At 34.3% G+C, this 13,871-nt stretch overlaps 1 protein-coding gene across 4 annotated transcripts in view; it reads left to right on the top strand.

Moving 5' to 3' along the window:
- The window catches only part of SMC5 (structural maintenance of chromosomes 5), a 110,405-nt gene that overhangs the window by 39,368 nt on the left and 57,166 nt on the right, over nt 1–13,871 (top strand). For 3 of the 4 annotated variants that reach the window (XM_060154986.1, XM_060154985.1, XM_060154988.1), the window contains exons 5-8: nt 836–970; nt 2,526–2,666; nt 4,299–4,460; nt 5,261–5,332. In XM_060154986.1, coding sequence (XP_060010969.1) covers nt 836–970; nt 2,526–2,666; nt 4,299–4,460; nt 5,261–5,332 — 510 coding nt within the window. The remainder of the gene's footprint in view (nt 1–835; nt 971–2,525; nt 2,667–4,298; nt 4,461–5,260; nt 5,333–13,871) is intronic. The other variant, XM_060154987.1, reaches the window with a different exon arrangement.

Raw genomic sequence — 13,871 nt, 5'->3', positions numbered from 1 at the left:
CTTACTAATTTGTAGTAATTTGTAAATATTCAATTAATGAGCCTGTTAAAGTATTGTAAAGGAAATAAAGGTATTATTTTTAAGTACAGAGAGTAGCTTGAACAGCTGTGTGCTCCCATTCATAGACTCATAAAATTTTGTTAATAAACAACTTCTTAATCAATGTGATTGTATAAAATATTTTATATACTAAGACTTTTAAATCTATAGGTGTGCCTTCTAAAAACCTTTCATATTTTAAGTTTGTTTAGTAAAAATAAAACATCCTGAAATTGCATGTTATATGTTAAAATCAGATCTTTTAAATTTGTCTTTGAATGCAGTCTAGTGACCGAATTATAGTTCATTTTTTTCTTCAGAAACTGATGATTTGATTACTATGTCCAAGTGAAAGAAAAGTTAAAATTTTAAAGTATTTATCAGCTGTTATAAGACTATCTACAGAAGTAGATGTTTTAAATTGCTCTGTGTGATTTTTTTTAACTTCTAGTATTTCATTCCAAATTATGTGTAGTAGATAATCATTTCAGTCCAGGGGAGTATTTTTTCTTTTCTTTCCAAACTATTTGTTAAATGTGTATAAAACTTAAAACGTGGAAATGTTGACATTGAAATTTTTTTTAGGTTCTCAAAAAGATGACAGTTTATACCCTAAGTTTATTATTTTAAAGAATGATATATGAAGGACAGGGTTTATATTAAGATTCACATCTCAGAATAAAGGGGGTTTTTTCTTTTAAATGAGTTTCTTCTTGACAAGTATCATTGAATGAAAAATGTTTTGAAGATATTTATAAACGATAATATTAACTGATATTTAAGTTTTTTGCTCTAGGATAAAGTTGGAGAATTTGCTAAACTCAGTAAAATTGAACTCCTTGAAGCTACTGAGAAGTCAATTGGTCCTCCAGAAATGCACAAATACCACTGTGAACTCAAAAACTTCAGGGAGAAAGAAAAACAACTAGAGGTATTTATAAATAGACAACTCATTTTATGTCTCTCATTGATTTCTGTGTCTCAAAATGTGGGAAAGTAAATAGTAGTTTTGATTCATTGAGTGCATTCATATATTTGTGATTTTTTTTTCACCTAGGATTTTGTTGCTAACATTAATTAAGTTAGGTGACAAAAAGTGGGAATGGATTTTATATAAAGTTTGAAAATTTTGACTATCATTTCATCAAATATATGTTATTAATTGAATTTCTAAAGCAGCAGTCCCCAACCTTTTCGGCACCAGGGACCGGTTTCATGGAAGGCAGTTTTTCTACGGACGGGGGGAGGGGTGGGAGATGGTTCAGGCAGTAATGCGAGCGATGGGGAGCAGCAGACGAAGCTTCACTCACCTGCCTCCTGCTGTGCGGCCTGGTTCTTAACAGGCCACGGACCAGTACCAGTCTACAGACTGGGGGTTGGGGACCCCTGTTCTAAAGAACCGATAATAGTATTATAAAGTATTTTTTTTCTCTCAGGAAGTTTCAGTGTTATTCTTTTATTCATTCAGTATTTACTAAACACCTACTATATGCCAGGCACTCTGTAAGGCTTTGGGAAATACAGCAGATATGTAGCTTTTAATATAGGTCTCTGTTGAGCCAATTCTCATATTGTTTTCAGTTGTGTGAGGATGGACTTTGTAAAAGAACTGTACATTTAGTTGCACTGTTTGATTTTTATTTTCACCTTTAATAAATAAATTAAAATGTTCTTTTTAGCATATCATTCGAAAAGGTGCTTTAATGAATCATTTTCCATATCTCAGCAGCTAAAATAAATGCAGTAAATTTTTGTAATGAGAAATCTTGTAAACAAATGCTTTCTCTTAAACTGTAACTGTCTGTACTTGATAATGAGCTTTATTATAATTTAATACTATTTTTATTGTTATACTTATTCAGAGCGAATGGCCAAAGGAGTTGTAATTATTTTATCCTACTTTATATACTCTGTCGGTCCTTTTACTTTTTGCTACATCAAACAATCTTAATACTCCCCTCTGAAACACTCACTGAAACTACCTACCAAACTCTGAAAGAAAACAAACGTATTTTACTAAGCTCTGAGTACATTTTTGGCATTTGTTAAATCACAATATAAAGGCTGAATTTTAGCTTTCCTTTATCTCATTTCTAAGTCCTTCAGTCATTGGTATTTATAACATAGTAATCATAATAATACCACTCTTCATTTGTATGTCATGTTACAGCTTTTGTTGAGCTTTCACCTGTAGTAGGTTGAGTTGCTTCTACCGTTGAGGTGAATTGGGCAGATACCTCTCTTCTCTTTAGGCAAGAAGAATCCAGGCTTAGAGATGTGGCAGGGCTTCCTCACAGTCCCATAATTAATAAATAGTAGAACCTAGACCAGAATTCAGGTGTGCACATTAGTTGCACACAGTTAAGAACTCCTATGGAATCATTTATTGTGAAATTTTGTTAGCACTGTACATTTTTCATTATTAAAAGCTTTGACCTTTTGTCTTTCTTCAGTTAAACTAATTGTTAAATAAATATTTATTTTAGACCTCATGCAAAGAGAAAACTGAATATCTAGAGAAGATGATTCAGAGGAATGAAAGATATAAACAAGATGTGGAGAGGTTCTATGAACGTAAGCGACATTTAGATTTGATTGAGATGCTTGAAGCAAAAAGGCCATGGGTGGTAAGTGTGAGTTATTAAAGGTGAAAATAGTGATTCTTTAATTAGCAGAAAAGTTATAAAGAAGGCACTAATTGCTGTGTATTCAAATTAGGTGCTTTTGTTCATTTTTGCTTTGTATATCATACATAGTAACATTTTTCTCTTTCTTTGTGTTATTATATAACTGTGTGCTATGTTGTTATTGCATGTTGATTAAGTCTGTGTCCTTAATTTTTCCAGATTTGAGTCAACGGATAGTTCTGTTTTATAAAATGTTAATGAGCTAAAATGTTTACATATGTAAAAATTAAATCTTTGAGTGTCCTCAGGTCACTGAGAATTTACTTTGAGTATGCTACTAATATCAGCTTCAGCTACAGACAAAGCTGAAGGATATTAATTGTAATATTCTACTCATTATGCTTCATAAGCTTACTGAAACTACTGTTTTTAGTCACTCTGTGATGTTTACTGTTTAAAACCACAGTTTGGGCCAAAGATTCATTTCCCTCAATACATTACTTTTCAGTGGGTGAAACAAAATAAGAAAGTTTAATAATGTTTTTTTTTGGTTTTTTTTTTTTTTTTTTTTTTTTTTTTGCGGTATGCGGGCCTCTCACCGCTGTGGCCTCTCCCGTTGCGGAGCACAGGCTCTGGATGCTCAGGCTCAGCAGCCGTGGCTCACGGGCCCAGCCGCTCCGTGGCATGTGGGATCCTCCCGGACAGGGGCACGAACCCGTGTCCCCTGCATCGGCAGGCGGACTCTCAACCACGGTGCCACCAGGGAAGCCCTAATAATGTTTTTAAGGCTAGGATGGAAATAATTATTAGATTGAAGAAATATGTGGCTTTATTTGTGAACTTCTCCCACGCACCCTAACCCCACCACCCCTGCTTCACCCTATCCTTTCCCATAATTCCATTTTCTTAAACTTTTTTCTTCCTTCAGCTCACTTTGATTAGGTTTATCCTATGTCCATTATTATTCTTGCACCTGCTTTATGTTTGTCTTTTGAAGTCTTTTGATTTCTCCCTTTTCTTTCAAGATTGATTTCAATCTTTTTTCATTTTTTCCTTTTTTTGGTTTACTCTAATTTTATTTGTATTCTTTTCTTACCTTTCTTCATCCCATTCATTCTTACTATATGCTCTCTTAGCACTCCCCTTAATTTTTTTTTAGCAAATATTTATTAATTCCTGTGATGTGACAAGCATCATTTTCACCTGCATGCTACATTTTGCTTTTCTCTTGAGCCATTTTACTTTTTGTTTTTTCATTTTTATTTTTCATAACTGAGTTTCTTTTGGTTCTTTATATGTTTTTGAATGCCTTATTTATTGAGAGACTAGAGGAGGTCCTACTGTTAGAAGCCATTAGGATGTAAATTTCAATAACAGGAAGGGATGGAAGACAGAGAGTCTGGCCTAGTGATAGAGATAAGTGCTCAGTGAGTATCACTGAGTTAATCATTATGTTGGTATTTACTATTTCTGAAGTTGTTTCAGAGGGCAAATTTTTTATTAATAGACCTGCTAAAGGGATTCAAAACCATCTTTTTCATAGATTTGGTTTCTGCCTGTACCTTGATTTTTGTATTTGTGTTACTTTAAGCTAGGAGTGCATTAACTTCTCTTTCTTGAATTCATTACAAGGAATATGAAAATGTTCGTCAGGACTATGAAGAAGTAAAACTAGCTCGGGACCGAGCAAAGGAAGAAGTCAGGAAACTTAAAGAAGGGCAGATTCCTATAACACAACGCATTGAAGAAATTGAAAGGCAGCGTCACAATTTGGAGGCTCGAATCAAAGAGAAGGTACTTTTCTGGCTCAATTTTGGATTTCCTGTATTTTATTTTAACAAATACAAAAAATATTTTGCAGGTCTTTTAAAATGCTTTGTAGATTTACTTGTTAACTTTAGTTCCTTAAGTTCTTTTACTAGGAATTCTACTACCACAGATCTTTCAAGGTCCTAATCATCACTTGCTACTTTATAGGAGCTTGCTACTCTATAGAAATTCCAAGACATAAAAAGAGAAAAATGAAATGTTATTGTTTTAATAACAGGAGGATTCAGAGTAGTATTCCTAGAAACGTTTAACTCCTTTTGTGAATTTATTATACATGCTTTGTAACTATATACCCTTTTGGAGGAATGTAATATAAAAATCCTGATGTTTCTTGGAATAAATAATATAATGGCCTATGGAATATACTTGATATTTTGAAAATGTAAATTGAAATTTTTTGTGATCATGGCTTTTAACCTTTAGGTGAGATTTTGGCGTCAGATATTGTTTTGAGAATGGACCCTGCAATTCTATGTAATCGTTTCTAGGATAAAATAACATGAGAAAATAAATGTGAAGAGATACAGAAACATATGTATACATATTGCTGCAGCTATTTTTAATATCTATAGGAATAACCTTTCATAGATTTTCAAATAATTGTTGGTATTTTGGGTGATAATTATGAATTTAGTTGGAAAGAAATCATGGAAAATCATTGTGGGTAAACTTACATAGCAACTTAATATTTGGATGAGTGGGGTCACATAATTGCCTTGCTTGAATTTTTAACTAACTTCCCCTCTTCTGGTTCAATCTTACAGGCAACAGATATTAAGGAGACATCTCAAAAATGCAAACAAAAGCAAGATGTTATAGAAAGGAAAGATAAACATGTAAGATCTTGTATTGAAATTTTTGTTATGTTAATTTGCCCTAACTTTTGTGTTCAGGTGTAGATTATGAGACACCTTCTTGTTTGGGAATTGTCTGAGATCCTCCTCATTCTCTATTTCTTATCTTAATCTGTGAGGGGAACTAAGCTTTGGAAGTATAGCACTTGCACAGAGGATAAATGGGGAAAATGGCTCTAAACTACTCATAGATATGCATTATAGGGTGCAATAGATATGTATTTAATAGGGTGATGGTAAAGTTGGATTTAGTTATCTTAATAGCAGAAATTAAATTATAAGGGATTTATTCTGTTGTTTTTTTATATTAAGAGTTGGGTATTAAAAAAGCTGATTATAAATTCATTGTGCATGGATGGGACTTGATGACAAAATTAGTTTAGGATAATTGGGCAAGAAAGTGGGCTTTTTAGCTAACAGATCCCAAAATGTATTTGGGGTTCTGTTCTCCAGGACCATTCAGAAACTAAAGTTTGTATTACCTTTCCTAGGGATAGATGCATGTCTTGAAGCATTCCTGGTGTTTAAAGCATGACGTTAATCTCTCAGTTTTCAGCCTTACCCCTTTTCCTATGCCTTTATCTTCAAGTTCCAATCCTCTCTCATTTAACTTCTCCAGAGAATAAACCTCACATTTTCATGACAGAAGCTTGCTTGCTAGCGTTAGTGCTCAAGGTGTGTGCATAGAGGTGGTGTGAAGGCATTGGGGTAGGAGGGTAGTATAGGGTTGGTAGGGGTAATTCTCTATGTGGGGTGTGTGTGTCTTTCTCTCTCTCTTTTTTTTTTTTTTTAATTTACTTTGGAAGGCTCAACAATAATGTATTTATAGCAAAATCTCCTTTCTCTAAATCCCTCTAAAGTATGTACAGGGCAGTCACCATTGTGTCCAAATACCTGGTAGAGAAATAGAGACTCAACAAAATTAAACAACTTGCAGAACTCAGAAGTAGCTCCCAGTGCCGCACTCTACTTTCCCCAATGTAAAATAACATTTTCCATAAAAATCTTACTTAATATGTAATGTCTTTTTACTTGATATTTCCTAGTTCTAAGAGTCTCCAGGATATTTTTTTTTTAAGAAGAGTCAGTTCTTTTCTTGTTTCTTTCTCTTTCACTCACCCTTTACACTGTGAGTGAGGTTGAGGTTGAGGTTCCTATAATAGGCTGCTAAATTAGTTGTCCCTCTACTACATTTACTCTTCTGAGTATTTATTGAAATCTCCAGTTATTGATGTCTCCTCCCTTACTCCTTTTGTCCTTGTGAGATTGAGCCCTTTTTGCTCCGTTTCTGTTATTTAGTTAGAGTTTAGAAGGAAAAAGGCACAAAGATTCACCTTTAAAACCCCAAACGGGAATACTAGGTTGATAGGTTGTCTAACATTGAACCGTCCTTGCATTTTGTCATAAATCTTACTTGGTATTTTAATATGTTCCTGGATTCAAATAGAAAATCTTCTTTTTAGGATTGTTTTGCACCATCTGAGATTGACCTAAAATTTTATTTTATTCCATCCTTAACTGTTTTTTTTTTAGTGTTATGCCAACCTTTTAAGTAGTTTAGTACTCCTAAAACCAATGTTTTCTTTTTTTCCCTTATCATAATTGCCAGTTTGTCGCTTTCGTAAGTTCTTGAATTTTTAGCCTTTCTTAATTTTTAATACATTTTAGGGTATAAATTTTTTTCTGGTTATCATTTGGTTATACATTTCATATGTGTGATATGTACTGCTTTTCTGTTTAAGATTTTATAATTCTCATTTAAATATTTTTGTTTAAGCTTACATAGGAGTTCTTACTGTTTCAATTTACTTGGATATGGAATTTTTAAGCTTTTTAAAAAATGTGTAGTTCCAGTTATATTGCTTTATGAGTAATAAATGTGGCCTTTATGACTTTATTTTAGAATTTTTGGAAACCTCTTTTGGACTTTTATATTTGGTTTTGTATGTGTTCTTCATACATTCATAAAGAATGTATTCTGTCTTTAGGGGTGGTTTTTTATACATATAAATATAGATATATAGCTATATATATATCAAGCTTACTATAATTATGCAAATGTTCTACTTATTTTTTTTTCTTACCAACCTGACACCCATTTTAAAGTATCAGTACCTTCTGTGAATGTAGATTTGTCTATTTTTCCTTGTAATTGTATTAGTTCTTGCTTTCTAGATTTTAAAGCTTTATTGTTTGTTCTTTCTGCATCATGTTTTTATTTTATCTGCTGTAAATAACATATACTGGGTTTTGCTTTGTAATTTTTTCAGTTTGGTGTGAGAGACACTTTTTCATACAGTAAAGGAGTTTAACCAGTTCACATTTACCATTGTTTTCTACTTCCTATGCTTTTTGTTTGATTCTTCCTATTCCCCTTTCTGCTTTCTGTTGCTGTTGATCAAGGTTTTCTTATTCCATTTTTTTCCCTAAAGTTATATATTCTAAGCCTATTCTACTGATTACTCTTGAAGTTTAAATAACATATTTTTCTTAATAAAAAAAGTTAATCAGTATTTTCATTCTACTTAATTAAGATCAGAATCTTAGCAAGCTTTTATTTCTTTTTCCTCCTCTTCATGCCAGTGTCATCAGAAATTTTACTTGTCAGTTATTTAAGATGTTATTTTCTATTATCTGTATTTATTTAGACTTAATATATTTATTGGCTTATTTGATCATGTTTCTGCTTATATTACACTTCTTATGATTCTTTCTTTTGAAGAGGTAGGAATTTTGGGGTTTTTTTTCTTACTGGCTATCTTCTGTAGGTGTTTTAGAGACGTTCTTTGGGTGATAAACTTTCTGAGTCCCTGTATGTTGCAAACTATCTTCTTTGCAGTCACTATGGAATATTAATATGGCTGGATATTGGATTCTAAATGACAAATTTTTTTTTCCTTAGCACTTTGACAGTCTGCTTCAGTGTCTTCTTGGGTCTAATGTAGTTGGCCCTCCATGTCCATGGATTTTGCATTCGTGGATTCAACCAACCACTAAGCAAAAATATTTGGGAAAAAAAATATTCCAGAAAGTTCCAAAAACCAAACTTGAATTTGTTATACACTAGCAACTTTTTACATAGCATTTACATTGTACTAGAGATGATTTTTTTTTTATTTTTTACATTTAATGTAATTCTTTTTCATGTTTGCTTTGGGATGGGGAATAGATCACTCAGTAAAAGCATACAATAAAAACAAAGTATGTCTTACATACAGCTTTAAAACTACAATAATGATGTACCTTTGCATCCCATAATAATGATGTGTGTAGGTTGTATGCAAATACTATGCCATTTTATGTAAGAGACTTGAGCATCTGTGGATATTGGTAGCTGTAGACGAGGGGGGAATGGAGAGGTGCTGGAACTAACCCTCTGAGGATACCAGGGGACAAGTGTATTGTTCCTGAAAAGTAGCAGATATGAGAAGTAGCCAGAGACTATGTTAGGTAGACCCTTGAAGAAAAAAGAAAGCAATTTGAATTTGATTGTAAATGCAGTGAGAAACTATAAGAAGGCTTTGAAAGTTTCTAAGCCATAGAGAAACAGTATTTCATATATTCTATTTATTTGTGCATTTATTTATTTTTGGCTGTGTTGGGTCTTCATTGCTGTGTGTAGGCTTTCTCTAATTGCGGCGAGCAGAGGCTACTCTTGTGTTAAATATTTTCTATTGTACCATTTTAATTCCCTTGTTCTTTTGCTGTGTATTTTTTGAGCTATTTTTTTAGTGACTGCCTTTAGAATTATAAATAACATCTTAATTTATGATAATCTATTTCATATTAATATGAACTTGAGTAGTATACAAACTTTGTTCCCATATAGCTCCATTCCCTTCTCCTTCCTTTGTGTTATCATACCAGTTACATTTTTAATCATTATAAGCCTATCAACATAGTTTTATAATTATTTATATAGTTTCATTTTTGTGGCAATAATTGTGTGATTCTCTGACACCAACTTTGTGTCCTAAAGTTCAATTCAGTTCTGATACTAACTACTTGGAATTAAAGCAGATTCTACAATTTCATGGCTCAGTCTCACAAGATAGTCCTGGCTTTACATGCCAGTCTCAATTCCCCAGACCTCAGATTTCCTACTCTCTCTGACTTTGCTACAGATTCAGGGATTCCCACAACCCCCCTCCACCGTCAACTTCAGGTTCAGTATTTGCTAGAACGACTCACAGAATACAGGAAGATGTTACACTTAACAATTACCTGTTTATTATAAAGGATACAACTCAGGAACAGCCAAATGAAAGAGGTGCATAGCACAAGGTATGGGGATTAGAGTGGTGCAGAGCTTCTAATCCCTTTCTGGGTGCACCACCTTCCCAGCATATGGACATGTTCACTAACCCAGAAGCTCCATAACCATGTTGTTCAAGAGTTTTATTGAGTTTTATTACCTGGATATGATTGATTAAATTATTGGCTGTTGGTGAGTGAGGTCAATCTCCAGCCTCTCTCTACTCCTTGAGGGCAGGGGGTGAGGCTGAAAGTTCCAACCCCTTAATCATGTGGTTGGTTCTTCTGGTAATCAGTCTCTATTCTGAAGCTGTATAGGGACCCTGCCAAGAGTCGTCTTATTAGCATAAAATCAGGTATCTGCAAAAGGGGCTTAGTGTGAATAACAAAAGACACTTCTGTCACTCAGGGAATTCTAAGGTTTTTAAGACCTCTGAGCCAGGAACTGGGGACAAAAAACCAAATATATATTTTTTATTATACCACAACAGTTGTCTTTTATATCAGATAGGAGAAAAGAAGAGTTACAAACAACAGATACATTTTTACTATCTCTTATTTACATATGTAGTTACCTTTACTGGTGCTCTTTATTTCTTTGTGTAGTTTCAAGTTACTGTCTAGTGTCCTTTCATTTCATTCTGAAAGACTTGCATTAGTATTTCTTGTAGGGCAGGTCTGCTAATGATGAATTCTACCAATATTTGTTTATCTGAGAATGTCTTAAGTTTTCTTTCTTTTGGAGGGATAGTTTTGCTGGGTATAGAATTCTTGGTTTTCTTTCAGTACTTTGAATATAACATCCACTGCCTTCTGACCTCCATGGTTTTTGATGAGGAATCAGCTATTAATCTTATTGAGGATCCCTTGTACATGATGAGTTACTTCTTGCTTTCAAAATTCTCTCCTTTTCTTTTCAGCAGTTAACTATGTAATTTCTAGATGTGAGTCGCCTTTGGTTTATCCTGCTTGGAATTAATGGAGCTTCTTGGATGTGTAGATTAATGTTCTTCATCACAATTGGGAAGCTTAGGGTCATTATTCTTCGGATATTCTTCCTGCTTTCTTTTTCTTCTCTCCTTCTGAGACTCCTTTTACACATATTTTGATATATTTAATGATGTCCTACATTCTATTTATTTTTCTTTTTCTTTTTTCTGTTCCTCAGACTGAATACTTTCAATTGACTTATCTTCAAGCTCACTTAATCTTTGCTTTGCATGTTCAAATCTGCCATTGAGCTCCACTAGTGAATCTTTTATTTCAGTTACTGAACTTTTCAACTGAGGATTTCTACTTGACTCTTTTTTTATAATTTCTCTCTCTATTGATATTCTCTATTCAATAAGACATTGTTCTCTTACTTTCTTTTCCTTAGACATGTTTTCCTTTAGTTCATTGAACATATTTAAAATAGCTGTCTTAAAGTCATTATTTTGTAACTATTTCTGGGCTTCCTCAGGGACATTTTTTGTTGACTGCTGTTTTTTCCTGTGTATGGGTTATACTTTCTTGTTTTGTTGACTGTGTTTTAATTTTTTGTTGAAACTATAAAGTTTAAATAGCAGGATGTGGCAACTCTGAAATCAGATGTCCTCCTTTAACCCAGGCTTGTGTTATTTTTGTTTGCTGATGATGTTGTTACTGTTTGTTTTTTTTTAATTACTTTCCTAACTCTGTGAATTCTGTATTCTTTGTCATATGTGACTACTGAAGTCTCTGCTCAGTTAGTTAATGGTCAGCTAATTATTGGACAGGTATTTTCTCAAATGACTATAATGTCTCCCAAACTAGTATATCTCCCAGTGTTTGTTGAGAGTCTCTGAATGTATGTTGGTTCACACCTTCAACACTCAGCCAGGCATTGTTTTCACTTTCCACCAAGATTCTGTCCTCAAATACTCCCTGAATTGTTGAAAGTGTTGGTTAAGTTCCACTGCTAGTTTACAACTCTGTTTCAGCTTTCACTTCCTATTTGCACAGAATGTTGTGAGAGATAAGGGCCTCCTCAGCTCTTCCTAGGGCATGCATACAGCCTTGGGCATGCACAGTCCTAACTCAAGCATGCATTTGACCTCCTAGATTCCCAGGAGCTACCAAAACTTCCTATGGGCATCGTATTCTCCAGCTTTTTCTTTTAAATTTTTTGGTTAGCTTATTGTTTGCCACACTTTTATCTCACACCAGGCAGCTCTGTCGTTAAACAATTGCCACTGATTGTTTTTGGCAGCTTCCTCCAAGGAAAAGAGTCTTTTGCAGTGTGCAAGCTATGGAGTCAGGTCAAATGGAGACAAGCTTTGCAAGTAAGGTTTTCCTGGAAACTGCCAGACAGATCAGATAATGATAGTTCTCTGAGATTGAGAATGTGAAAGTTCTCCAGCTTTGTGATCTCTCCCATAGCTCCTAGGCTGCTGATTTCACTATGACTGTGGCCTGTTGGTTTTCAAGGCTGCCAGGGAACTGAGGAGAGGGGAATAGGAATAGGGCATGTTCAAAACACCACAAAGCTTGTTGCTTTTACCAAGATTCGAGCATTTTTCTTGAGTAAATGTTCTCTGGCTTGTTGAAAAGCCTTTGGTTAAATTCCAGAGTTCTGAAAGAGTTAATTTTGATAATTTTTGTCAATGTTTTCATTACTTTTCTGGAGGAGAGGATTTTCAGAGTTCCTTTGCCATTCCTGTTGACAGCCAAATCTTTTCTATATCTACAGAAAAATGTTGCTAGGATTTTAATGGGACTTGCATTAAACATATGTCAGTTTGGGGAGAATTGAAATCTTTACTATGTTGAATCTTCCAAACTGTGAACACGGTATGTCTCCATTTATTTAGATCTTTGATTTTTTTCCATCAGTATTTTGTAGTTTTCAGCATATAAGTTCTCTATGTTTTGTTGGATTATACCCAAGTTTTTCTTTTAATTTTTCCTTTTCTCTGTTCCTTATTTTTTTTTTAACATCTTTATTGGGGTATAATTGCTTTACAATGGTGTGTTAGTTTCTGCTTTATAACAAAGTGAATCAGTTATACATACACATATGTTCCCATATGTCTTCCCTCTTGCGTCTCCCTCCCTCCCACCCTCCCTATCCCACCCCTCCAGGCTGTCACAAAGCACCGAGCCAATATCCCTGTGCCATGCGGCTGCTTCCCACTAGCTATCTACCTTACTACGTTTGTTAGTGTGTATATGTCCATGACTCTCTCTCGCCCTGTCACAGCTCACCCTTCCCCGTCCCCATAACCTCAAGTCCATTCTCTAGTAGGTCTGCATCTTTATTCCTGCCTTACCCCTAGGTTCTTCATGACATTTTTTTTTCTTAAATTCCATATATATGTGTTAGCATACGGTATTTGTCTTTTTCTTTCTAACTTACTTCACTCTGTATGACAGACTCTAGGTCTATCCACCTCATTACAAATAGCTCAATTTCGTTTCTTTTTATGGCTGAGTAATATTCCATTGTATATATGTGCCACATCTTCTTTATCCATTCATCCGATGATGGGCACTTAAGTTGTTTCCATCTCTGGGCTATTGTAAATAGAGCTGCAATGAACATTTTGGTACATGACTCTTTCTGAATTTTGGTTTTCTCAGGGTATATGCCCAGTAGTGGGATTGCTGGGTCATATGGTAGTTCTATTTGTAGTTTTTTAAGGAACCTCCATACTGTTCTCCATAGTGGCTGAACCAATTCACATTCCCACCAGCAGTGCAAGAGTGTTCCCTTTTCTCCACACCCTCTCCAGCATTTATTGTTTCTAGATTTTTTGATGATGGCCATTCTGACTGGTGTGAGATGATATCTCATTGTAGTTTTGATTTTCATTTCTCTAATGATTAATGATGTTGAGCATTCTTTCATGTGTTTGTTGGCAGTCTGAATATCTTCTTTGGAGAAATGTCTATTTAGGTCTTCTGCCCATTTTTGGATTCGGTTGTTTGTTTTTTTGTTATTGAGCTGCATGAACTGCTTGTAAATTTTGGAGATTAATCCTTTGTCAACTGCTTCATTTGCAAATATTTTCTCCCATTCTGAAGGTTGTCTTTTGGTCTTGTTTATGGTTTCCTTTGCTGTGCAAAAGCTTTGAAGTTTCATTAGGTCCCATTTGTTTATTTTTGTTTTTATTTCCATTACTCTAGGAAGTGGGTCAGAAAGGATCTTGCTGTGATTTATGTCATAGAGTGTTCTGCCTATGTTTTCCTCTAAGAGTTTGATAGTGTCTGGCCTTGCATTTAGGTCTTTAATCCATTTTGAGCTTAC

Source organism: Lagenorhynchus albirostris, chromosome 7, assembly GCF_949774975.1.
Source record: "Lagenorhynchus albirostris chromosome 7, mLagAlb1.1, whole genome shotgun sequence".
NCBI lineage: Eukaryota > Metazoa > Chordata > Mammalia > Artiodactyla > Delphinidae > Lagenorhynchus > Lagenorhynchus albirostris.
The sequence above is the reverse complement of the archived record's forward strand: the minus strand, read 5'-3'. Positions and strand labels throughout refer to the sequence as shown.